The sequence below is a fragment of the Rattus norvegicus genome, chromosome 20 (assembly GCF_021556685.1).
Source record: "Rattus norvegicus strain SHRSP/BbbUtx chromosome 20, alternate assembly SHRSP_T2T, whole genome shotgun sequence".
NCBI classification, from domain to species: Eukaryota; Metazoa; Chordata; class Mammalia; order Rodentia; family Muridae; genus Rattus; species Rattus norvegicus.
The window spans coordinates 47,515,516-47,542,577 of NC_141553.1; the positions used below are offsets into that span (position 1 = coordinate 47,515,516).

The window sequence follows — 27,062 nt, forward strand, 5'->3', positions numbered from 1 at the left end:
AGCCATGGTCTGAAAGGGGCAAAAAAGTCCAGGAAAAAGAAGCACATGCTGATGTAGTGTGGGCTAATGCTGGAGCATGGACAGTTGATTTTGCCTCTGTGGCTATCCCTGTTCTGATCCCAAAAGGCTTGAGGTTGGACCAAATCCCTCTAAGATCTCCCCACGGCTGAGTGCTGTACAGAAGGTAGGTGAGGATGTTATCTCCCGGGTGTTTCTGAGCACCTATGTGGCCAGGGAATTACAAGGCTTGCCGTCTTGTCCTCAAGGAGCCCAGGGACAAGTAGACATGTAATTAGACAGCTTGAGAAGACCCATCATCAAGAGCTGTGTTTGAAGCTGTCGCAGAAAGAGTCTACTTACCAAGGTGTGCCATGGACTCCATAGCAGGGTCTCAGTTCCTAACTGACCCAGGAGCTGGGAGGAGCGAAGCCACGATACAAGAGCGAATGACAGTTTCTGCTAAACTTCCTGGGTGTCTTGATGAGACAGTGAAGGTCTACGAAATGGCCAAAGCAATGCTTTCGTGCTTTGTACATGGAGAAAGAAAGGGACCTGGAAAGGGACAGCAGGACAAACGGACCTCTAGATCCGGGCAGTAGATTCTAAGGTTGCTGCCAGGAGATTTGGGGATCAGCTGCATCGAAGGGGTAGGGTGTGGGCAGTGAATCTAAGAGCTAGTGGACAATGAAGAGACGAAGGTGACTTTAAAGTTTGTTTATTCTGTCTTAGTGCAATCCCAGTGACCAAGAGGACTCAAGGCTATTCTGAGGCCTCTGCATGGGAAGGCCACCCCACCCCAGAGAATCTGTATAGCTTGTTACTCATAGGAGAAGTCGAGGTGACTGCTCCCTCTGAAGCTGTAGTCCCTTGAGAGAGTGCAGTCTGAGGTAATGATCATACCAGGTTGGAATATTTTGAAACGATATGGAAGGCTTTTTGTCCTTCAGAAGATGTGACAGATTGCAGACCTCCAAGTGGTTTTGTAATCAGGAGACATTCTATCCAGGTGATGGCTTCCAGGTGGCAGCCGTCACAGCTGACACCGATTCTTCATTAGTCCCTTTCACTAACTGTTGCTTCCGCCCCTTCTCTGTGCAACGAGGAGCTTTGCCGAAGCCTTTGTGACTTATGCCTCGTTTAGAAATCATGTTAACAATGGAGGCCTGCAAAACTCGCAGAATATTAAAGTCACTGTCACCTAAAATTTCCTGTTAGCAGCAGTGAGTCACTAAGTGAATTCCACCCCCATCCTCCTAGGCTAAAAAAAAAAAAAAAAAAAAAAAAAAAAAAAAAAAAGCCCTCTAATCTGCGTTCAAACTGGTACGGTAAAGCCAACATTTGAAAAGCTCATGGCTGAGTTTTTCATGTGTCAGGACAAAAGGTATTTGTTGATCGCCTACCCAGGGCTGGGCACCCTGATAGTCTCTGGGATCTCGAACCTTAATAAAATGCCCTTGTCAAATGGTAAGTAGGACATACGAGGGACATCTATCAGAGGGCAAGTGTGTGGGTGGGCATTAGACAGCCATGGGCGTGGTACCCCGGGCACACAGACGACCTTGCATTTTTTAGTTTTTGATGAAAGCCCAGAGGATATGGCATTCAACCACAGTATGCAGAACCTCAGGTTCAGTTCAATTAGTAACACCGTTTTCCTTAATATGAGAGGCCCTGGTTACATGATGAAGTTCTGCACGAACAACTTGATGAGCTGCGCACAGGAAACAGTTAACCCGTGAGCACTTGCTCTGTTCTGATGGAAGGCTCCAAAGACAGCTTCTTAGGGTAACCCCCATACCATATGCCTCCAGCAAGCACAGCTTTTAGTAGGGAGTTCATCTCAGCAACAGTGGCTGTTTTAAATAGGAAAAGTTCTCAATTCTATTTTTCTGTCTATTACTCCCCATTTAATCTGTTATTTATCCAATTACCTACCCATCTATTTATAAAAATAACCTGTGAAGTCAGGCTGTAGAGACCTGGAGACACGGGTTAGAATTTTGTGGCTTTATGCCAATAGTGTATATTATATATGTGCTCGCTCGCGCTCTCTCTCTCTCTCTCAAACACGCACGCAGGCACATACACACACACCACACACATACACACACACCACACACATACACACATGCACACACACATACACACATACACCACACACACATACACACATGCACACACACACATACACACACACACATACACACACACCACACACACACCACACACACACATTCACACATACAGACACACACACACCATGCACACACACATACACACACCACACACATTCACACACACATACACACACAACACACAGCCCACACACACATACACACATGCACACACACATATGCACACACATACACACATGCACACACACACACATACACACACACCACACACACATTCACACATACAGACACACACACACCATGCACACACACATACACACACACCACACACATTCACACACATACACACACATACACACACACCACACACAGCCCCCACACACATACACACACACCACACACAGCCCCCACACACATACACACATACACACACATATATACACACATACACACATGCACACACACATACACACACACCACACACACATTCACACACACACACCACACACACACACCATGCACACACACACATACACACACCACACACACATTCACACACACATTCACACACACACACCATGCACACACACACATACACACACACCACACACAGCCTCCACACACACATACACACATGCACACACATACACACACATACACATACACACACATACACACACACCACACACACATTCACACACACACACACACCATGCACACACACACATACACACACACCACACACACACATTCACACACACATTCACACACACACACCATGCACACACACACATACACACACACCACACACAGCCTCCACACACACATACACACATGCACACACATACACACACATACACATACACACACATACACACACACCACACACACATACACACATGCACACACACATACACACTCACACACCACACACAGAGCAGAAAATTTTCATTTCTGCCTTTGAGCTTTTCAAAATAATGTAACTGTATAAAACTACAGTAAAGTTTAAGGGATTCTTGTCAAAACTCCCCTAAATTTTAAGAACCCCTTTGCCACATCTACTAATGTATCAGTAGACTTGCCATCCAAACTTTTGGGATGCAAAATGAAAAGGAACTGTGTTAGACCTCTTTAAGCTAAATAAATAAGAAAACATTTTATAAAACACTTTCTCCCCCTGCAGTCTATTCGCCTCTGTCCGGACCTAATTCGCTTTATATTTGGCTAAAATTACAAGGGGAATTAGGCAGGCAGAGAGCGTAATTACCTCATCTGGAGGAGAGCGTGAAGCTGCTATCCTCGCTTATTTTGTTTGCAAGAGAGTTTATTGGCACCGTGGCTATAAATCTTAACCAGAAAATTTGAAAAAAAATCAATATTTAATTATTTTTTGAGAGCAAAATTTTATGGAGGACTTCCAGTTATTTTCCAAAAAAAATGGCTGTCCGTCAATATGATGGTTAATGAATGGTTAGAGTTGGATAAATTTCTGCGCTGTATCTTTCAGATAAGACAAGAAGGGGAGTGGGAAAGAGGGGCTCTGGGATAAAGTATATATGTGAGATAAAATCTTAAAATAGGAAAAAACCCTAGTTAGATAAGGTACAATCCTAACAGAGGGGACTCTAAGTTAGTGGCTGTCAACCTTTCTAATGTTGCAACCCTTTAGACCCCCCAACGATAAAATTATTTCATTGCTCCTTCATAATTATAATGTTGCTACTGTTCGGAATCATTATATAAACAACTGATACTCAGGATATCCGATGTGTAATCCTTGTGAAAGGGTCATTCAGCTTCCAAAGGGGTTGAGAGCCACAGCCCTAGACCATGGCTCAGGAGGAACTCCTGGACCTTAAAGTCTGACTCGTGCCCAGAGTTCCTTACTTTGAGAGGCCCCTGGTTAATCACGGGTGCCAACGTCTCTGTTCTTTGTTGGGGGTCAAAGAGGACGCTGTCTTCAGTTGAAAGCTCTGGCCTAGGTCTAGTCTCTTTCCTTGACATTCTAAGGGTCAGGAGAGAAGACCAGGCTGGGTCTTTTTTTCTGGGGCTTCATAAAAGGCCAAGCCCTCCAAGGTAAACTCTAAGGGCCGCCTGCCTACGGAGTTATGTGAGAGCTTACCATACATACGACATGTTCCCAGGAATCAGGATACTTGTGAATCTGCAGTGTAGCCCAGAACCTAACTTCCTTTCCTTTTTCTTCTGCAAATGAGGTGATTTGCAGCACAGAAGCCATGTTAAACATCATTTACGTGGAAGTGGTCAGAGTAGAGCTTTGGTGCCGTCAGAAAGCCGTCATCGTGGAATACCTTAGAGAGAAGTGTCCACGACAAGTGTCTCATCTTCAGAGCAGGACCGATTGCTCTGTCTTCAACCTGAGCCCTGGACACTCTGTTCTGTGCCGTGCCTCCTGCAGGAGGTTGCTTAGAGGAGGGCACTTTTGTGGATTCTGGGCTGCCTAAACCCAAGCCTTTTGCACCAGGGCAGTGACCTGCTCTGAAGAAGAGACACTGAAGATTGGAGTGCTGGGAGTTGAACCCTGCTCCTCTGGAGCCAGTGCTCTGAACCACCATGCATGTGCCTCTGTGTGTGTGTGTGTGTGTGTGTGTGTGTGTGTGTGTGTGTGAGTGTGTGAGATTGTGAGTGTGCATGTGTGAGTGTGTGTGAGTGTATGATCGTTGAGTGTGCATGTGTGTGCATGTGTGTGTGTGATTGTGCATGTGCATGTGTGTGAGTGTGATTGTGCATGTGTGTGCATGTGTGTGTGCTTGTGCCTCTGTGTGTGTATGTGAGTGTGTGAGATTGTGAGTGTGAGTGTGCATGTGTGTGTGAATGTGTGTGAGATTGTGCATGTGCTGGTGTGTGTGCTGCTCGGTTGCCTCTCTGCATTCTTGTGGAGGGTAGAGGCTGATATCAAGCTCTGTCCTCCACTGTTTCCCATCTTTTGATTTTATATTTTATTTATCGAGACAGGCTCTTTCACTGAGCCTGAAGCTCACTATTCAGCTCGACTAAGCTTTTATGGAGCCCCCAGGATCCATCCATCTCTAATATGAGTGCTTGGGTTACAAACAGACAACATGACGACATGGAAGTTATAAATGGCCCAGGACAATACTGAAGACCTTCAGCAATCACTTTACGGGATGAGTCATCTTGCCAGCCTAAGATGATGATGATGATGATAATAATAATAATAATAATATTATAATAATAATAATAATAATAATAATATCCCCTGCTGTTGTTTTCCAATGAACAAAAGCAGTGAACCTTGGAGCTCCTTGGCATCTGGAGTGATCTTTTGTCTCCCGGGTGATGGTGCCGCTGGCCTTGGAGAGTTTTGAGGGATAATGATGAGGGGGCTTTTGGTTGTTCAGTAAGGCAGATGTCTGGGACTCAGAGCTGTTCTCTTCTATTCGATGAGCCTTGGCCAGGCACAGCACCGCCACCTTCCTTTATCAAGTGCACTTGGAATTAGAAGTCTCTTAGCCGAAGTCCACATTCCCTTTGGTTTTCTTACCTAATTTTGATGCGTGAGTTAGGAGAAACGCTTGGGTTAGCTGGGTGGCACTTTCTGCTCCAGGCCTCCAGCCCCACTCTCCCAGGAGACAGCTCATCAGAGATGACCACAAATTACCCTGTCTTCTCAGCAGGGATGGCCACTTGTCCCAGGAGCAGCTATGCGCACAGGTTACTTTCCTGGCCTCAGTGGTCCCTCCTTACCTCCCTACGAGGAGGCACTCTCTGAATGTCTTGGTCGGAGTTGTGTCACACTCTTACTCTGCTCAGTAGAGACCTCCTTCTCATCGGTTCATCCCTCAGACCAGCCCGACCAGCATCCTTCTCTGCACAGCCTCCTGGCTTCTCTTCCATTCCTTCCTGGTTCCCAATCGGCAGTCCAGAGGCAGATGGCCACGGCGGCCCTTAATTTCCCTTCAAACCCGCACCGAGTCTTCACGGGGTTGCTTCTTATCTGGCGGGCGTAATTGAAATTCCTCTGAACGTTTTACAGCGGTCCTGTGGTTCCCTGGGGGAGGAGAGTAGTTAGCAGAGGAGGCCATAACTCTCCTATTACTGTTTTCAGGAGCGGGGGGGGGGGAGCAGTTAAGTCCTCACCTGCCATTTATCATCTAGCATTCTAAATTATTTGTATCGATTTCCAATCCTTACAGATTGCATGCGATCGCATGGGTACAAACAGCGTGGCTACTGACTCCGGCCCTGCGCTGAAGCCCTGGCTGGTGTGTCTTGATGACAGGTTTGGCTTAGCTCATCAAATCCGCACCAAGCAATGCCGCCTCTACTCTTTAGGGTAAGACATTTTTTTTCATAGCCGAGGAGAACACAAACATTCGCTTTCTGTGACAATATGGGGTGGCAGGTGCAGCGTGTGCGGGCTCTGCGATTTGCCTCATGCCTCGATTCAGGCTGACCTCCCGTGCAGCTGCAGGTGCCCACAGACCACCAACTGAGGTCACCTTGGAGCACCACTTTTTCTCCCATTCTGCTGGTAATAAGGTGTCAGCTTCAGTTCTCAGTATGAGGAGGATCCCTTTGGAGAAGCCAAAGGCTTCCAGAGTGAATCACAGCATCTTTAGTAGACATAGGAAAAAAATATCAATGGCATAGCAAGGAAAAGGGGGATACCAGAAATGCTACACACTGTCATGAATGACCCAAGACAGATAAGGCTACTATTAGTTATTTTGGTGTTTGGTTTTTGGTGTGTGTGTATGTGGGGGGAACCAGTGATCGATCTATGTATAGCTTTGTATTTACGGGGTGGGAGGGAGAAAAGGGAATTCTTGGAAAACCCATGTATGTTTTGCCAGACAATTGGCTCAATCATACAGGTTGAAAATGGCCTCGATACACACACACCTTTAGAGGGGTTCTGTACGAGAATAGATATGAAGCAATGAAACAAGCAAGTTCAGCAAGTCCACCGGCACTTCTGTAATTTCCTCAACTCACAAATGTGTCTTAGGTTTCTATCTCTGGGATAGAGCGCCATGACCAAAAACAACTGGGGGAGGAAAGGATTATTTAAGCTCACAGCTCCACACCACACAGTTCACTGGGAAAGTCAACTTGGCCTTGAACTCTTTACGCTGTGGGGAATGACTATGAACTTCTGATCGGGCCTCTACCTCCTGAGTAGTGGGAGGCATGAGCCACCATGCCCTTCTTTCGTGGAGCTGAGAATCAAGGCCAGGGTCACACACAGGCTAGGCAAACACTCAGCTGCGTCTCTTGTCCGCTTGTAACAGTTTGATAGCCTCGATTGGGTCTCCTCTTTACCAGCTCCTTTAGGGAGATCTCCCCAACACCCCAACAAGGCCAAGAGTTCAAGCTGAGGCAGGAACTGAAGCAGAGGCCAAGGAGGGGTGCTGCTTACCATGCTGTTGTAGCTTGCTCAGCCTGCTTTCTTACAGAACCCAGGACAGCAAGCCCAGGGATGGCGCTGCCCACAATGCACTGGGCTCTCCTCCATCAATCAGTAATTAAGAAAATGCCCCACAGGCTTTTTTGTCTACAGCCTGATCTTAACGGAGGCATTTTCCCAATTGAGGTTCCTTCTCCGATAACTCTAGTGTGTAGGGAGTGGACAAAACAAACCAAAACCCACACACAAAATAAACAGAACAAAAGCAACCAGGACAAAATGATACCTGTCTCAAACCAAAGCGGGAGGGGGTCAGTTTCATTTGGAGCACTCTGCTCTGTAGGACTATTTTTAGAAGCCAAGTAGGTCCCCAGGTTAGACCGCTGCAGCTTTTTAAAAGAAGGCCCTACATGACGTCACATACCTGTTTCTCACGTATTTTTAATGTGACGTAAAATAAAGTCTAACGTCACAACTTCCCTTTCTTCCCAGGACCTTGAAGCATGGCTGGCGGCTTCCAGAAAATCTCGGTTTTAAACAACAGGCTACACAGCTCCTGTCTGGGACAGGCTCCATTAGACACACAGTCAGGGTCCCCTTTATAAGAAACCCTCAACGGCCTGTACCACCATGGCAAATCTCACCTCCAGGTTCGCTTACACCATTCCACTGTCCACGTTTAGCCTCTGTGGTCATGGGAAGGGGCAGACATCTGGGTGTTGGGGAGACCTCCCTAAAGGAGCTGGTAAAGAGGAGACCCAACTGTGGCTCTCAAACTGTTACAAGCAGTTTGTGGACAAGAAATGCACCTGAGTGTTTGCCTAGCATGCATGTGGCCCTGGCCTTGATTCTCAGCTCTACAAAAGAAAGTCGTGGTGGCTCGTACCCGAAATTCCACCACTCAGGAGGTAGAGGCCAGATCAGAAGTTTAAAGTCATTCTCCACTGCATAAAGAGTTCAAGCCCAGTGGTAAGAGCTGAGATTTTCCTGGAAGTTGCCAGCTCTACTTCAAGGCCGTAGGAAGAATGGGTAGTCCTGACAGCAGACTTTATTTTATGTCACATTAAAAACGTGTGGAAGTAGGTCAAAAAAAAAAAAAGAAAAAGAAAAAAAAAGAAAAGAAATTGCACAGTATAGCATGAGAATTGGCAATGTCATCTCTGTCCTATTTCCTGGTTCCAAACTGCCTTTATGCTCTGTGTAACATTTTACATTCCGCGATGATTTCATTTAAGGCATAGAACTGAATAAAATAAAACTTTGGAAGTTATTTAGGGGATGTTTTGAAATTATTTCCCCCCTTACGCCTCCAAGCTGTTAGATAAGACAGTTCTGAGGCAAGATTTCAGATTATTACACAGAGGAATAAAAGCTTCTCATTTACATTCCAAATCAGCTATGCAAAAAAGCAAACAAGATCTTCTGAATGGCACCGGAGACAGAAATGAATAGATTATGAGGGTCAATATTTGATGAAAACCACGAAAGCTTTTATTACAAACTGCAGCCCAGCTCAGCCTGGCGGCACACTCCTTTCATCCATCACTCAGCAGGCAGAGGCAGGTGGATCTTTGTGAGCTCAAGGTCAGCCAGTCCTGTCCCCAAGTGAGACCCCTGTCCCCAAAACCAAAACAAAATACATAAACAAACAACCGTCAAACCCAAGCCAGACAAAAACAAAAAACCCACAAACAAACAAGGAAAAATAAAAGGACGACAGAACGCTGGAATCTAAAGAAGTTACGTGTGGTAGAAAACAAAATGTCACTTGGATTGTGTAAGGATGGTGACTGTGTTATGACTTGGGGTCTGGGATCTAGACTGCCCTCCTGTTCTGATGAACCGCTTGATGCAGGACAAGCAGATGGCTTGTGGCCATCTCAGTTACTGCTGAGAGGAGACACACGGGCAGTGGTTCTGACAGGACGAAACACCACAGGGGACGTTGGCCCTGGGTTACTAGTGTCTGGGAGTGTTGGGACAGATGTGTGATAAGTGGGGGGTTGGAATCTGAGGCCTTCATATCCAAGTGTGTGTCTGAGCACTGGAGAAGGGTAGCGAGGAAGCTATGCCTCTGCCGGGCCCAGGGGTTCCCAGGTAAACCGCAGATACAGGTGCAACTGTGGAGAACCATCCTGGCGTGAGGATCCAGGAGTCAGAAGATGAAGGCATCTGATGGTCCTGTGTCTGACCATCCCACCATCTCTCCTTCACCCTCATCGCTCTCTCTCTCTCAGGCTGAGGTTTCTCTGCTGGCTGTCAAAGTTTCATAGTCCATAGTGGATTTAAAAAGACAAGTGTCTTAATAAGTGTTTTAATGTGTGCTATTTTGGAAAAGTTAAACTCAGATCCTTTCCAGTTTTCAAAGAGTAGAGAGTAGATCAGTGAACACACAGGAAGGGACAGGAAAGGAAGGTAAACATTGACAAGAAGAAAAAGAAGGGAAATGGAAAAAATCAATCAACCGACCGACCGACTGACGTAGATTCAGAGGATAGTTTACACCTCACAACCTCAGACAGGCTCTTCCCAGCACGCCTTCCAGGATCGACACTGGTGAGGGGATTGTCCAGCTGTGGTGGGAAGACAGGGCATGAGAGGAACAGAGGGAAGACACCTAGTTGACTTTCATGCCAGTGGCTGTGTTTAAGGGGAGGACGACCTATGGAAATGAGAGGAGCGAGGCGGAGGCCCCGCTGTCTTCATCTCCCCTCTCCCTGCGTTAAATTATACCACTCGGTTTCAAGACATAATATCTTGATGTAGGACAGAAGATTCCCAAGTCACACATGGCGAGGAAACGGGAGCCAGTGTTTTAGAGAGAAAACCTGTAATTTCTGGTGGCTGGGAGCATTTCAAGAAGAATGAATAAGCCTCACAGCCAAATATGTTTGTTTTCCAGGGCTTGAATGGAGCTGGAAGGAAACGTGTTAGCACAGGCTATGTGAATGAGGAGGGAGAGGATTGTGGCTCTCGGTATTTCTAGATAGTTGCTCCTTGGTACCCTGTCTGTTGTCTGGTAATACCATAGCCACACAGATATACATTGTGTCTATGGTTTGTTTTTGCAACATATAATATCTACGCTATATATGTAAATAGAAGTGTGTGTGTGTGTGTGTGTACGTGTGTGTGTGTGTGTGTGTGTGTGTGTGTGTGTGTGTGTGTTGTGTACATGCCCATGCTCCCTAAAATCCATTTCATTCTTTTGGGAGTGGTACTGTTCTGAAAATATATGGGTTTTATTTATTTTTTTTTAAAGATAAGGTTTCACTGTGTAGCCCTGGCTGTTCTGGAATACCCTATGCAGACCAAGCTAGACACAAACTTACAGAAAGCATCCTCCCCTTATCTCCTGCCTACTGGGATTAAAGGCACCCGCCCCTGCTCCCTTGTTTTCAATGAAAATTTGGAAATTTACAATGTTATTAACACACAAATCAATACTCTTTGCTCTTTGTGCTTTCAGACCCCCTCCCCACCAAACACACACAGAGAGAGAGAGAGAGAGAGAGAGAGAGAGAGAGACAGAGACAGAGACAGAGACAGAGACAGAGACAGAGACAGAGACAGAGAGAAGTTTATAGATTCTGCCACTGGGCTAGAATTGCCTTTTTTTTTTTTTTTTTTTTGGTTCTTTTTTTTTCGGAGCTGGGGACCGAACCCAGGGCCTTGCACTTCCTAGGCAAGCGCTCTATCACTGAGCTAAATCCCCAACCCCTAGAATTGCCTTTCTTGACCCTGTTGTTGCGATCTACTCTGGCAGAAAACATGTCTTCCTGCTTCCGGCCCTCTCCTCTCAGTGACGAAGGCCAAGAGCTTGCCGATCTATATTCTAGACTTATTTTTATTTTCTTTTATTAGCTTTTTAACAGCTTGATCTACATCTAGCTCACACACTTAAATGCACAAATCAGGGATTTCTTTAAGCCTGAAGTTTAAAACATTTCTTTATGCTCTCCTCCCCAAAGTCCTGGACCTAATCTATTTCACTCCCAATTTCCCTACAGGCTTGAGTTCCCAGCTGCTCTGCCACTTATCCTGTCTACCCCTGGCCGTGAGCACACACTAACTGGACTTTCTGTAGCGTACACTCTTGATGTTAGCAGGACACAGCCACTGTGTGCATTGCTGGATTCCCTGGCGTTCTGGAGAATCTCTCGCGCGCTGTGTGGAAGCACCACCTGTCAATAAAATCTGATGGCCAATCAGCTGAGGCAGGATTAGCAGGTGGGACATAAGGCAGAGAGAGGAGCCTTGGGAGATAGCCAGGTCCCACCCCCTAGTCTGATGAGGTAGGACGTATGAAATTAGCCACGTGGCGACATAGAATAATATAAATGGGTTCATATGAGTTGTGAGATAGTTGGGGAACAAACCTAGTTTATGGCCTAGTTATTTATTCATAAAAAGCCTCCGAGTCATCATTCGGGAGCCGGGGCGCAGGTAGAAAAGCTTGAGGTCTGGAGCCCGGGCGCGGGTAGCAAAGCCTGAGGTCACAGCTTTCCCTGAATCTTCAGTGACCCTGGGATTAGCTGTGAGCTGGGACTATGGGTGGAAGAGATGCGTGCAGTTTTCAGGAAACGAACGTAGAACTGTGTCCCTTCTACCTGTTGGGATGGCTGCAACGGACAGGAGAAGGGAACACTGGCCCTGTCACTGCAGATCTTGAGACGCAGTCCATACATCTGAACTGTGCTACCTGCTCTAGGGACTAACCCTAAAGAAAATAAGGCTATCGAGTAAACCTGTCTACAGAAAATTCTCTTGGCAGTTAAATAACAGTGAAAGACGGCTTGCTTTCGTATTTTTCGTATTAATAGCAAGTATAGTTATAATTATTTAAAATGCTCTTGCCTTATTTCTGCCTTGTGAGCTCCCTCGGCTCAAAGACACTTAGACTCTCTTTGTTTTCCTGCCAGGGGATTTCTTGCTTATGTCTAGTGTCCTATAAATACTCATTTACATACGGGAGTGAGTGAGTGTATTGGAGGCTGCTCTGAGCTTCTCCTGAACGCTGTTGTAGATCCTGGAAGCTGGAGACGTCACATAAAGTTTTCGGTGGCAGCAGAACGGATCTGCCACCTGTCTGGGCCCAGGAGAGTTGGGAGTAAGAAATGTCAATGCGGCCTCAGTCTCTGAATCATGACAACTTTCCAGACTTTGAGAGGCTCTATGTCCCAGGTCACCTGCGGTGAAGGAGAGAATTCACAGAGTACGTGATTTGGAGGTGCCAGACATGGACTCCTCTCCTGGTTCTGTTACGTCGTCGGAACGTTTGCACAACACCTTGGCTCTCTCTCTTGCCTTTTATGTCTGCCATGAAACTTGATAAATGTAAACTGAGCCTGGGAAATGCATTGTTTTAAATACACAAAAGGCAGAAATGCACGCACCAGATAAATGAGCATAGCCTGTGACTTCCTGACACAGCACATGTTTACGTATTAAAATTAAATGGCGTGAAAATGCCACCGTGAAACCCCATTACTTGACGGTCTACACACACTAATCGATGGTTAAGCTCGACAGCTGGAGTGGATTGAGACCCAGCTCGGGGATTAGCACAGCACATTAGGGGTGTCTATGAAGGTGCTTTGAGATTATAGGTCTCTGACCCGAATGGATTAAGCCACTGATGGATTCAAGATGTAAATCAAATGTTGGGAGGTGTAGAACTACGGAAGGTGGGACATAGGTGGGTGTGTCCTGGGGGTCTCTGTCTTGCCCTGCCCCCTTCCTGTTACTGTTCTACTCTGCTCCCTGCCTGTCACAGGGTGAGCTGTTCTGCCGTGCCTTCCTGTCTGTGACGGGATGAAATCATGAACCAGAATTAATTCTTTCTTTAAGTTATGCTTCGAAGTATTATTCTCCCACAGCGACAGACTAAAATACTGCTAAGGGAAGAAAAGAGTTAAATAGACTGAACAAAAGTAAGATCAGTTAATAAAAATTTACAAAGAGTCTCAGGTCGTCTGATACACTATAAAAATATATTATGTAATGATTGATACATCTGTATGCATGTGCTCCTAATAATTCATAATGGAGACCGTCCCTTGTACATGCTTAGAAAAATTCTGAAAATGATACAGGAAAAGCTACTGAACATGTTAATCTCTAGAAGTTAATGGTGTGTGAGTGTGTGTGTGTGACTGCATGTGTGTGTATGAGTATGTGTATAAGTGTGTGTGTATGAGTATGTGTGTGTGTATGAATGTGTGTGTATGAGTGTGTGTATGAATGTGTGTATGTGTATGAGTGTGTGTATGTGTGTGTATGTGTGTGAGAGTGTGTGTGAGTGTGTGTATGAGTATGTGTATGTATGAGTGTGCGTGTATGTGTGTATTTGTGTGTATGTGTTTGCATGTGTGTGTGTGTATGTGTGTGTATGAGTGTGTGTATGAGTGTGTGTGTGTGTGTGTGTAGAGCATTCATAGGTAAAGTACATTGAATGCACATTCAATGTGTTTTAAAACAAAGAGCATGATGTCACTAGGAAGGCATTAGAGTTGCCAACTTGCTTCATTATATGTATATATATATATGTGTGTGTGTGTGTATGTGTTTGTATCATATATTTCACGTATATACCATATTTTTCCTTTCTCTGGTCTCTAGGCTGGGGAGCGACGACACGCACTTTGAGGTGAGCATGGCCAATGGTGGGTGTGAAGTGCATCGTTTCGATCCTAGTGTCAGATCAGCCCACGTTCTGCAGAGCCAGCGCCTCTGGCATCACCGCTTGTCCATTGATTGGCGGGACCCGCATCCAGCTGTGGCTGCTCAGAAGCCGTACAGCAACACTAGGAAACTGGGAAGCATTTTGAATGAATTCGGGCATCACAAGGTAAGACGTCTCATTTGATTTCTTAATTAACGTGAATGAACCCATCAATTTGAGAAAACGAAAACTGAGGCTAAGAACGTGGCACCCTGGAAAGCCAAAGGCCTGGTTTTCAATGCACTGGTCGCCCAGTGTCACTTACAGAGTTGACCTACAGCCATGATGGCTTGGCAATGCTAGAGCTGTTTGCGTTGAACTCGGATTTGTTGCTAAGGAATGCGGAGGCTTGGTCAAGGTGTGATAAGAGACTACAAAGCCAACTCCTGCCTTGGAGTTTTTTCTAAAATTTCCAGAAAGGTAAACTGCTTGCTTGAGCCCTGATGGCACAAACATTTTTCTGTTCATGTTTATATTTTGTAAGACACTGATATTGTCTAATAGTCCTCAAATCGCTTGCTATTTTGAGACAGTGACTCTTCAAGAGTAGAATACGCATGTAGCTTTGAGTAAAATCTACTTTATAAGGCTGAGTGGACAGCAGGCATATTAAAATCTACATGGTAAAGGGAATAACACTTGAAATGTATATAAGAAATACTCAAGTTAATAAAAAAAATCTACATGGTTACGTTAGAGGATGGAAAATAGATGGTGTAAAGAAATCCACTCTTTGAGCAAGGTTCCTTGAACCCAAGTTTTAGCATCCTGTAGCCTAGCTAAGTGAAGTGTCTAAGGAGATGCTAACAGAGTGCTTCTGACTGACACTGCCCTCTTCGGCCTCCTTGACTTTAGCCTGTTTTAGCCTATGGATCCTAGCCCTAGGTGCCAGGTAATTTAAAGCATGTTAGGATAGGACTCCATTTGTGAGACAAGGTGTGGGAAACTTTAAGTTTTAATTGGCTTATTGATCTTTAATCAAAAGACTATCTGTTTTTCCTCCCCTCCCCTCCCCTCCCCTCCCCACCTCTCCTCTCCTCTCTTCTCTTCTCTTCTTTTCTTTTCTCCTCTCCTCTTTTCTTTCTTCCCTCCCTCCTCTTCTTTGTAAAAAAAGAAGTCCCCGTCTTAGTTAGGGTTTCTATTGCTTTGATAAAACACAATGACCAAAGACAAATTGGGGAGGAGGGGTTCATTTCCTCTCACAGCTTATAGTTCATCACTCTGGGGAACTCAGTGCAGGAACTCAGGGCGGGGCCTGAAGGTGGGAGCTGGAGGAAGGCTGATTCCTGGTTTGTTCTCTAAGGCTTGCTCAGACTGCTTGCTTACAGCACCCAGAACCACCAGCCCAGCAATGGTCCCACCCACAGTGGTCTGGGCCCTCTGGCACTACCAATCGTCAATTAAGAAGTTACACCACGGGGCTGGGGATTTAGCTCAGTGGTAGAGCACTTACCTAGGAAGCGCAAGGCCCTGGGTTCGGTCCCCAGCTCCGAAAAAAAGAACCAAAAAAAAAAAAAAAAAAAAAAAAAAAAGAAGTTACACCACAGGCTGGCCCACAGGCCAATCTGGTGGGGACACTTCTCAGCCGTGGTTTCCTCTTTCCAAATGACCTATGTCAAGGTGACCCAAAACGAGCCCGTACACTCCCTTTAATCAGACAGTCAGGGCCTCTTCAAGGACAACTTTAAAGAATATATTGCTCCTCTGATGTGGGACAAGTTACTGGTTTGTGCTTTGTTTTTGCTGCCGAGAGTACCCAGCACCCAACAGTCAGGAATCTTCATGCTTCCTACCTAGAATATTTGAATAAAATCTGTGAACAGATTTTTTTTTCTATGCACTACCAAATTTTTAAGAAGCGTGAGAAGTGGGGGCATTTTTCAGAGTTCTACATTATTCTCTTTGGCACTCTTACGTTTGAAAACCTACCTCTCTTTACTGCTGAAAATTACAAACCGATTCCCTAATATGTCAAGTCTGGGTTATTCACAGAGCGAAGATTCCTTGTGTTCAGGGAAGAGTCTTGTCCCTCTCTGTGAGTGTCACTTCCTGGTGCTGTCCACCCTCACTTTTCTGAGACCAGACTGAATAGGGGAACGGAGGTTCGCTAAAATCAATGCTGTTTTGCATGCCTTCCAATAACGTTTAAGCAAAAGATTTGCCAGACAAGAAGAGAAAACGAGGCTTTGAGACAGCGATGTGTGTATATAACTTGTAACAGCACACTGCTGTAAAGCGAATGTTCAGGGATAAGGAAGCACAGACCTGAATTACTCGTGCCCTGGGAGCTGCAGTGGGCCAACCTTTATGCTGAGAGGGCTGTTGTGTGAAACATTTTGCCCCCGAGATTGCAGAAGCATTTACAAGGATACTGGCAGAGGAGAGATGATTTAAAGGGTTGCTTTGTTCCTGTGGTGATTTGTTTCTCTTTAAAAAAAAAGAATAACAATGAAAGTGATCTGCCTCCGCCTCAGAGTTGCCAGGCATGTATTTGATGTTTTTTGTTTTTAATTTATTGTTGAGGAATGGAAGAGGTCTTAGATGCGTTGGGTGAGTCCTCCCAAAGAGAAACAACAAAAGCTAAACTACCAGTGAGCGATTGCTTTCATTAGAAACTCACTTCTAGGGGCTACACAATGCCAGATAAAAGGAAACCTCATCTGTGGCCCGCAGAGAGCACAGTCTGTTGTCGTTTCTCTGCGTGTGTGCGGACATTGATAAATAGGACATGGCCGAAGCAAGGGAAGGAGTCAGAGCAGAGCGCTTGAACGTACCAGCACTTCCTCCTCTTTGTGCATTGATTCCGGAAGTGGTAACAGAAGCCAAACAATGCTTCAAAGACTTTAAACTATCTCCTATAATTTTGTAATAATGTCCACGTTCATTTGTTTTTTTTTTGTTTTTTTTTTTTTTTTTTGTTTTTCTTCTTTTATTCTCTGCATCCAAACCTAGTTTCTAGTCAAGCAAGGAAATGTGAGAGCCAAATTCAGGCAGTATTTGGAGATAGTGACAGAAAGATGCATATGGCTTTTGTGCTGCTGTAAAAACTCTTTGCTGATTTTAACTTCAAACCATAAATCAAGAAAAACCTTTGCAGCGCACCACGCAGAAGCAGCTGCGTCAGCAAAGCCGTGTGGCCCAGAAGCCCCGTCTGCCAGGGAGTATATCACCTGGATCCGGCCTTGCTGGGGATGATTTACTGCCCAGCTTGTGCCGAAAAGGAGGTTGCCGTTAACTAAAATCTATAGATTTTTCGAAACTGGAGATTAAACCCGAGGATCCTGTCCTTATTTCATTTTATTGTGTGGCGCTACCCCCATCCCCCACCCCCACCCCGCGTCAAACTCTTTATCACAAGCTCAGCGTTCCCCGGTTGATCCCGGCTTGGTAATGATAAATTATGATCGTTATTGCTCCCAGCCAGCCAAGGGTTCTTGTGCCACGTTTGGATGGAAAGTGTGGCTGTTAAACTGAAGCTCTCTGAGTGCCAGCCGCTCTGAGGCCCGGGGGTTGGGCGCCTCTGCTCTTTGCTCTTGGCTCTGCCACTCCTCCACACCAACTCTCCATGGCTTTGGGCTGCGGTGGCTGGAGCTTGTCCTCCTTCCGGCTCTTGGCTTTCCGTAGTCTCTCCCTTGCATTGTCTTGTCTCTTTACTGCCTTTGCGGTCTGCAGTCTCCCGAGTCTCTGTTCTCCACAGTAAGCACTTCTGCAGACCTTCACAGTCTTCTCCTGGCTCTGTTCAGGGCCATTCTCTGGAGCACATCCTTCGTCCTCCTGCTACTTCTGGGGGAGCCTAAGGCTGGTGGCCCAGACAGTTGTCTGCTTTTTGTGCCACCAGCTCAACTCACTCTCTCCACAATAAAGACCGCCAGGTGGACAATAGGACCACTTAGAAGAGGCTCTGTGAATGCCTAGAGTTGCAGCTCGCTAGGGTCGTGCAGGAGGAGGATCTGGCTAGACCAGTGCGAGGCAGGCAGCCCACATAGCCGCTCCCCCGCGTTGCCTTCTGCCTACAACCACACATTCGAAATCCATGCCCAACTTGACTGAGGGTTTGAGGTGATTTCTGAAGTGGCTGTGACTGATCATCTGAGGCTGTCAATGGCTGACGAAACATTTTCAAGAGTTGATTTAGAGTGCCTGGAATGACTCATATATATTTATTGACTTTTTTTTTCTTTCAAAGCAAAAGCCGTGGTTGGGGTGTTAGTCATGAAACCGACTGTTGATTTATATTGTTGGAAGGAAACCCCTTCCAGGTACCCGTGGCTGACAGGAGGCTCCCTGAGCAACCATAGATGGTCAAGATAGAGCTACCAGAGTAAGGGCCTGAGGAATCACTCAATCAATACCTAGCCAATGGCTGGCTCTCATCATGACAAAGGGAGCTGAAGTCAGAGTTGCTCCCGTCCCTGATGGGATGGTACCAATGTCATTCCCAGCCCCACTAGATGTGAGAGCCATGGAGATAGCAGAATAGATCTCCATCCAGACGCCTTCCTCTATCGTCCTGGAATCATCCCCCCTGGCTGGATTCCTTAGCAACCATTGTAGCCGAGCATAGAGAAGGGGTTTCTCGGACAGCCATTAGTCAAGCAGCTGATTAGCTCACCCCTGACAACTCCAGTTATTGGGAAACATCCCAAGCCCACGAACCAAGCTTACGACAAAGATCTAACATGACAATATCATCTGTCACTGTACTGTATTTATAACCCATGACCCCTAACTGTTGTCCTGAGGATGTGGTGGGCTCTCCTGCATGCAGCCTCCTTATTACGTCCTTCAGTCTTGACCTTGCTGCTGATTGCAGGACAAGATGCCTTCCGGGTGCTCACCTCAGCGAACGCTTTAATCTCGATTTGGATCAAACGTCAGCTTGCTAGCATCCGGTACAGGACCAGTACCTGATCTCTCTGGCATTCCGTTTGACCATCTGTAAGAGCGATGGCGTTAATAAAGGTGGCTTTCGGGAGGTGGGGGTGGGTCGATGAGACCTGAGGCGACAGCGTGGAAGTCTCCAGCTGAAAACCTGGCCTGTGGTCATTAATCTCTTTTGTTGGATTTAAAGAATTGAAATAAAACTGAAACCCGCGACCCACCGTCTTCAGTAACTGTTAAGAAAATAGTGCAGGAAATGTTTATATTTCTTTGTTTTCAGGGATAGATTCATTTGGACATTGCTAACTGTGACTGAGTTCAGGCAAGCGCTGTTCATGGAAGCTGTGTGTTAAACTGAAGGGCACTTGGTCCTTCAGATGTGGTTGAAAGAGAATTATTATTATTGTTTGCTGCCTTGGGGCACTGAACAGTTTAGCTTGGTGATTGTGTAGAAAGTAAATACTGTGCTTCAGAGAGAGTAAATATGCCACTGAGAATTAATTGGAATCTGTTCCACACGAGCAGATGTCCACCTCGGGGCTGTGCTGTCTGGTCAGATGGCTCTGGGTGACCGGGCTTCCTCCCTGTCAGTCAGGTTCCTGCCACCACTCCTCTGGCTCAGTGTCCTCTTGGGACCTAGCAGGATAGCAATCTCTGCCTTCCCGAGATGAGAGATTTCTGTTCGTTCCAGAACATCATTTTCGTCTACGGTGTGTGCTTTTTGAGAGAATATGGGCCCTGAATATCAAATAAATCTCCCTTCCTTCCTACTCCACAGTCAGCTTCTGAATGGCTGCGAGGACTGTGTGGAAAAGTTCTTTGATATGAAGAGACTTTGCATCTAGTCATTTGGGGGTATTTAATGTTTTTATTTACATTTTTTAAATAAAGTTTATTAAAATGGTTTAGGAGATTTTTAAAAATGAGATAAAAGACATTAGTAGAGAGCTATGTACAGGCAGTGCTAGATAGCTTACTAAGTATGCCTCAGGCTCTGGATTTGACCCATTGCAAAACAAACAAACAAACAAACAACGAAGAAACATATAAACTAAAAACAAAAAGAAAACAGAAAGCAGCGGATGAGAAATAGCTCACAGAAAAGGCACAGAGGACTCATGAAAAATTACTCAGGCTTGCTCGTATTAAGAGAAATGCAAAATCAAACTGCATCTGAATATTTCCTCAAGCCACCAACCACCTGCACTGCTCCTGTGAGCCTCCATACTCCCACCTTCCCAGGCGTGTGGAGCCGTCCATATGAACAAGATCACCCGTTTGCAGAATTGTGTGGTTGGGTTGTCAACCACGGGGGGGATACTCTGACGATGCCCCAGTGAAAAAGTACAGGGAAGTCTTTATGTACTGACAGGGAACTGTCACACACACACACACACACACACACACACACACACACCCCAACATATATTATATACATATACATTATATGTATATATACCAATATTATATACCAGTTTTGAAGAAGAGCGGACTGATGACTCGCATTAGTTGATTCTACAATTTAAGTTGTAGCTATCAAAATAGTATTATATTGATTTAAAGATAATGGATAAGAATAATTGGACTGTCAAGAGAATAGTCAAATAGAAACACATATATGCAATACATACATATGTAATGGGTTCTGGTAACATGCTAATGTAATTCAACAGTGCTTACAACAAAAGATGTCAGAACTATTGGCTATCTGTTTGGGAAAACATTTGTACGATACGTTTTGATCACACCCTCCACCTTCCTCTAGTGCTCCTACACTGCCCCCTCCCCACCTATGCCTTTGTTTCTGATCGTCTCCTGAGTTCCACTAGCGGTATCCTGGTGGCGAGCCATCCACAGAAGCTACCAGCTGTCATGTCCCCAAAGGAGAGTGGGTTTTGCCTCCCTCCGCAGCCATCCACTCTCAGTAGGCCGTTGACCAAGCCTAGGGCCTGGGGGAACCCTCCCTCGCTCGGGTTGGAAGTTTGACTGGTTGGGTGTAATGCAGCCAAACACAGTCGCTGTGGGTTGGTGTGCACAGAGCAATGTCGTGTCCAGAAGTCAGCATTTCACGCCCCTCCTTCTCTTACGGTTTTGTGTTTCTGTCTGCACGTCCATGATGTTCCCTGAACCTTGGATACAGGGCAGGTTAATAGTCATGATTTATCCACAGCTCGTCACTCATAGCTATTTATAATGGACACCTTGGCCAGTTATGGGTCTGTATTAACCATCACCCATTGTGAAAGGACAAACTCGAGACATCAATTTAAAGTAAAATAGGCCTAAACGTGGAAGACAAAATTATGAAATTTTGGGAGATATCTAAGGCCTTGGAATCGGCCAATATTTCTTTAAAAAAATTTTTTTGTGCATATATGGGTTTTGGCCTGTATGCATGTCTGTGGAAGTCAGAAGAAGGTGTCAGATTTTCTGAAACTGGATTTGGGGGTGATTATGATTTGCCAGGGGATGTTGGGAATCAAACCTGCAATCTTCTGGAGAGCACCCAGTTTTTTAAACCAGCAAACCATCTCTGTAACCCAGGCAAACATTTCTTAAGACAAACAAACAAACAAACAAACAAACAAACAAAAACCAAACCAAAAAAAAAAAAGAAAAGCAATAAAACATGTTTAAAAGGTAATATTTTTTGACATTTTTCTTTTATTGGATATTTTAAATTTACATTTCAAATGTTATCCCCTTTCCTGGTTTCCCCTCCAGAAACCAGCTATCTCCCTGCTTCTGTGAGGGTGCTGCTCCCACCCGCCCACCCACCCCCTCCCACCCACCCCCTCCCTCCCACCTCCCCATCCCCCCTCCACTCCCCTCCCCACCCCCCATCCCCTCCCACCTCCCCACCCTGACATTCCCCTACACTGGAGCATTGAGCCTTGACAGGGCCCAGAGCCTCTCTTCCCACTGATGCCGGACAAGGCCATCCTCTGAGACATGCATCTGGAGCCATAGGTCCATCCCTGTGTACTTTTGGGATGGTGGCTTAGTCCCTGGGACCTTTGGGGGGGTCTGGTTGATATTGTTCTTCTTATGGGGTTGCAAACCTCTTCAGCTCCTTCAGTCCTTTCTATAACTCCTCCGTTGGAGACCACGTTCTAGGTCCAATGGTTGCCTGCGAGCTTTCGCCTCTATATATGTCAGGCTCTGGCAGAGCCTCTCAGGAGACAGCTATATCAGGCTCCCGTCAAGCATGCACTTCTTGGCATCCCCAATAGTGTCTGAGTTTGGTGGCTCCATATGGGATGGGTCCCCAAATGGGACAGTCTCTGTATGGCCTTTCCTTCAGTCTCTGCTCCACACTTTGTCTCTATATTCTTCCTGTGAATATTTTTATTCCCCCTTCTAAGAAGGACTGAAGCATCCACACTTTGGTCTTCCTTCTTCTTGAACTTCATGAGGTCTGTGAATTGTATCTTGGGTAATCTGAGCTTTTGGGCTAATATCCACTTGTCAGTGCATACCATGTGTGTTCTTTAGTGACTGGGTTACCTCACTCTCACTCAGGATGATATTTTCTAGTTCCTACCATTTGCCTAAGAATTTCATGAAGTCATTGTTTTTAATAGCTGAGCAGTACTCCATTGTGTAGATGTACCACATTTTCTGTATCCATTCCTCTGTTGAAGGGCATCTGGATTCTTCCCAGCTTCTGGCTATTATAAATAAGGCTGCTATGAACACAGTGGAGCATGTGTCCTTGTTATAAGTTGGAGCATCTTTTGGGTATATGCCTAGGAGTAGTTTAGCTGGGTCCTCAGGTAGTAATATGTCAATTTCCTGAGAAACTGCCAAACTGATTTCCAGAGTGGTTGTACCAGCTTGCAATCCCACCAACAATGGAGGAGTGTTCCTATTTCTCCACATCCTAGCCAGCATCTCCTGTCACCTGAGTTTTTGATCTTAGCCATTCTGACTGGTGTGAGGTGGAATCTCAGGGTTGTTTTGATTTGCATTTCCCTGATGACTAAGGATGTTGAACATTTCTTTAGTTACTTCTCAGCCATTCGATATTCCTCAGCTGAAAATTCTTTGTTTAGCTCTGTACCCCATTTTTAATAGGGTTATTTGGTTCTCTGGAGTCTAACTTAGTGACTTCTTTGTATATATTGAATATTAGCCCTCTTGAATGTAGGATTGGTAAAGATTTTTTTTCCCAATCTTTGGTTGCTGTTTTGTCCTAATGACAGTGTCCTTTGCCTTACAGATGCTTTGCAATTTTAGGAGGTTCCATTTGTTGATTCTTGATCTTAGAGCATAGACCATTGGTGTTCTATTCAGGAATTTTTCCCCTGTGCCTGTGTGTTCAAGGCTCTTCCCCACTTTCTCTTCTATTAGTTTGAGTGTATCTGGATTTATGTGCAGGTCTTTGACCCACTTGGACTTGAGCTTTGCACAAGGTGATAAGAATGGATTGATCTGCATTCTTCTACATGCTGACCTCCAGTTGAACCAGCACCATTTGTTGAAAATGCTGTCCTTTTTTCCATTGGATGGTTTTAGCTCTCTTGTCAAAGATCAAGTGACCATAGGTGTGTGGGGTCATTTCTGGGTCTTTAATTCTATTCCATTGATTTACCTGTCTGTCTCTGTACCAATACCATGCAGCTTTTTATCACTATTGCTCTGTAATACAACTTGAGGTAAGGGATGGTGATTCCCCCAGAAGGTCTTTTATTGTTGAGAATAGTTTTTGCTATCCTGTGTTTTTTTGTTATTCCAAATGAATTTCCAAATTGCTCTGACTCTGTGAAGAATTGAGTTGGAATTTGGATGGGACTGCATTGAATCTGTACATTGCTTTCAGCAAGAACGCCATCTTTATTATATTTATCCTGCCAATCCATGAGCATAGGAGATCTTGACATCTTCTGAGATCTTTTTCATTTTTTTTCTTCAGAGACTTGAAGTTCTTGTTATACAGATCTTTCACTTGCTTGGTTAGAGTCACACCAAGGTATTTTGTATTATTTGTGACTTTTGTGAAGGGTGTCCTTTCCCTAATGTCTTTTGCAGCCTGTTTATACTTTGAGTAGAGGAAGGCTACTGGTTTGTTTGAGTTAATTTTACACCACGACACTTTGCTGAAGTTGTTTATCAGTTGTTTAGTAGTTCTCTGGTTGAACTTTTTGGGTCACTTAAGTACACTACCATATCATCTGCAAATAGTGATATTTTGACTTCTTCCCTTCCAATTTGTATACTTTGACCTCCTTTTTTTGTCTAGTTGCTGTGGCTAGGACATCAAGTACTATATTGAATAGGTGGGGAGAGAGTGGACAGCCTTGTCTAGTCCCTGATTTTAGTGGGATTGCTTCAAGTTTCTCTCCATTTAGTCTGATGTTGGCTACTGGTTTGCTGTACACTGCTTTTAGGAAGTCTAGGTATGGGCCGTGAATTCCTGATCTTTCCAAGACTTTTACCATGAAGGGGTGTTGAATATTGTCAAAGGCTTTCTCAGTGTCTAATGAGATGATCATGTGGATTTTTTCTTTTTTTTTTTTTTAATGGTAACATTTCTTTTATTAAACAGATGTCATTCAAGTTGTTATGAACACTCACTAACCTTCAACTACACGTGTGAGCTTGTAGGCAGGATGTTGTCTTAGATAAAGTTTAAGCTTGGAAACTAAATTTGACACAAGGACAATGTGCAAACAGTGCAAACTTCCATTATGATCAGCAGAAGCAGGATCTCTAAGACTTGTATGAAAGCTTTTCTTCATGAAATTCCACCCTTAATAGTGTAGAGAAGAATTTTTAGTGTATATAATCTTAGTTATGCTTATATTTCTATTGTCAATAATTATAACAAAGGCAATCTATAGAGTTTATTTGGGTTTATAGTACCAAAGGGTAAGAATGCATGATGGCAGAGTAGAGGTAGCAAGAACAGCTAAAATAATACAGCTCAAATTCACAAACAGAAAACAGAGCTAGGGTGAGTGACAGAGAGAGAGAGAGAGAGAGAGAGAGAGAGAGAGAACTCAAAATGATGCAATCTTTTGAAAACTCAAGCCCATCCCCAGTGACACACTTCCCTCTCAGAAATGCCACACCTCCAAAGGAGGTTGGTCCTCACAGATACCAACTGAGGACCAAACATTCAATTCACAATATTTATAGGAGACATCTCACTCAAACCTGTTTCATCCTCTGTCCACCATAGACTTGAGGCCACATTAAAATGCAAGATGCTTTTATTCTAACATGAAAAGTTCCCATAGCCTTGTAGTCTCAACATTTAAAATTCCAAAATTAAAAGTCTTTTCTGATATTCAAGGTAATCTGTTAAATGTAACCTGTAATATTATATACTACCTACACACAATGGCACACAATATACACTATCACTGTGAAATGAAGGAATGGCAGCATAGTGAGGAAATAGTGGACCAATGGAAGACTCAAATTTATGGGGCAAACGTCCACCCTGGAGCTCCACGCCGAATGCCAAAGGACCTAGATGGCTCTACCCTTCCAATTTTGCTGAATCGAGATACGTCTTTCTCTTGGGCTTGTTCCACTCCCTGTGTGCAGCTTCTTGGTGGATAATAAGCAAGGCTCTGGAATGTCCAACACCTTGAGGTCTCGAATGCAGTTGAAATTTTATGTTCTCACTTCACAAACATGACGTTGCATGGCCTCTTGCTCTCTCACGACATTCATACGGGTACTTCCCTGCTACCTACTGTCAGGCCTTAGTTGCTCTCCCTCACCACAGAGGAAGGTCCCATAACCTTCGCTAATGTCTTTAATGACTCTAAACCCAGAACCATGTGGACAATACTGTCAGGTTAGTGCCAGCCTGGGATGGGCCTGGCTGCTTTGCATCATACCTGCATACCCTTTATTCCTTATCTCCCCTGAGGGCATCTTTCCCTTCATTCCAATGGCTTTATTCTAATTTGGCCTTTTTTTTTTTTTTTTTTTTTTTATTAACTTGAGTATTTCTTATATACATTTCGAGTGTTATTCCCTTTCCCGGTTTCCGGGCAAACATCCCCCTCCCCTCCCCTTCCTTATGGGTGTTCCCCCTCCCAACCCTCCCCATTGCCGCCCTCCCCCCATAGACTAGTTCACTGTGGGTTCAGTCTTAGCAGGACCCAGGGCTTCCCCTTCCACTGGTGCTCTTACTAGGATATTCATTGCTACTCTAAGGGGTCAGAGTCCAGGGTCAGTCCATGTATAGTCTTTAGGTAGTGGCTTAACCCTTGGAAGCTCTGGTTGCTTGACATTGTTGTACTTTTGGGGTCTCGAGCCCCTTCAAGCTCTTCCAGTTCTTTCTCTGATTCCTTCAATAGGGGACCTATTCTCAGTTCAGTGGTTTGCTGCTGGCATTCGCCTCTATATTTGCTGTATTCTGGCTGTGTCTCTCAGGAGCGATCTACACCGGCTCCTGTCGGTCTGCACTTCTTTTGCTTCATCCATCTTGTCTAATTGGGTGGCTGTATATGCATGGGCCACATGTGGGGCAGGCTCTGGAATGGGTGTTCCTTCAGTCTCTGTTTTAATCTTTGCCTCTCCCTTCCCTGCCAAGGGCTCTTTTCCCCATTTAAAGAAGGAGTGAAGCATTCACATTTTGATCATCCATCTTGAGTTTATTGTTCTAGGGATCTAGGGTAATTCAAGCATTTGGGCTAATAGCCACTTATCAATGAGTGCATACCATGTATGTCTTTCTGTGATTGGGTTAGCTCACTCAGGATGATATTTTCCAGTTCCAACCATTTGCCTACGCTCTAATTTCATAAAGTCGTTGTTTTTGATAGCTGAGTAATATTCCATTGTGTAGATGTACCACATTTTCTGTATCCATTCCTCTGTTGAAGGGCATCTGGGTTCTTTCCAGCTTCTGGCTATTATAAATAAGGCTGCGATGAACATAGTGGAGCACGTGTCTTTTTTATATGTT

The 27,062-nt window shown here is 44.9% G+C and overlaps 1 protein-coding gene across 1 annotated transcript in view; it reads left to right on the top strand.

The window, feature by feature from the left end:
• Positions 1-27,062, top strand: part of Mettl24 (methyltransferase like 24) — a gene marked incomplete at its 5' end in the record, with an annotated part of 113,438 nt that overhangs the window by 24,688 nt on the left and 61,688 nt on the right. The window contains 2 exon segments of the mRNA NM_001025038.1: positions 6,314-6,453; positions 14,149-14,377. Coding sequence (NP_001020209.1) covers positions 6,314-6,453; positions 14,149-14,377 — 369 coding nt within the window.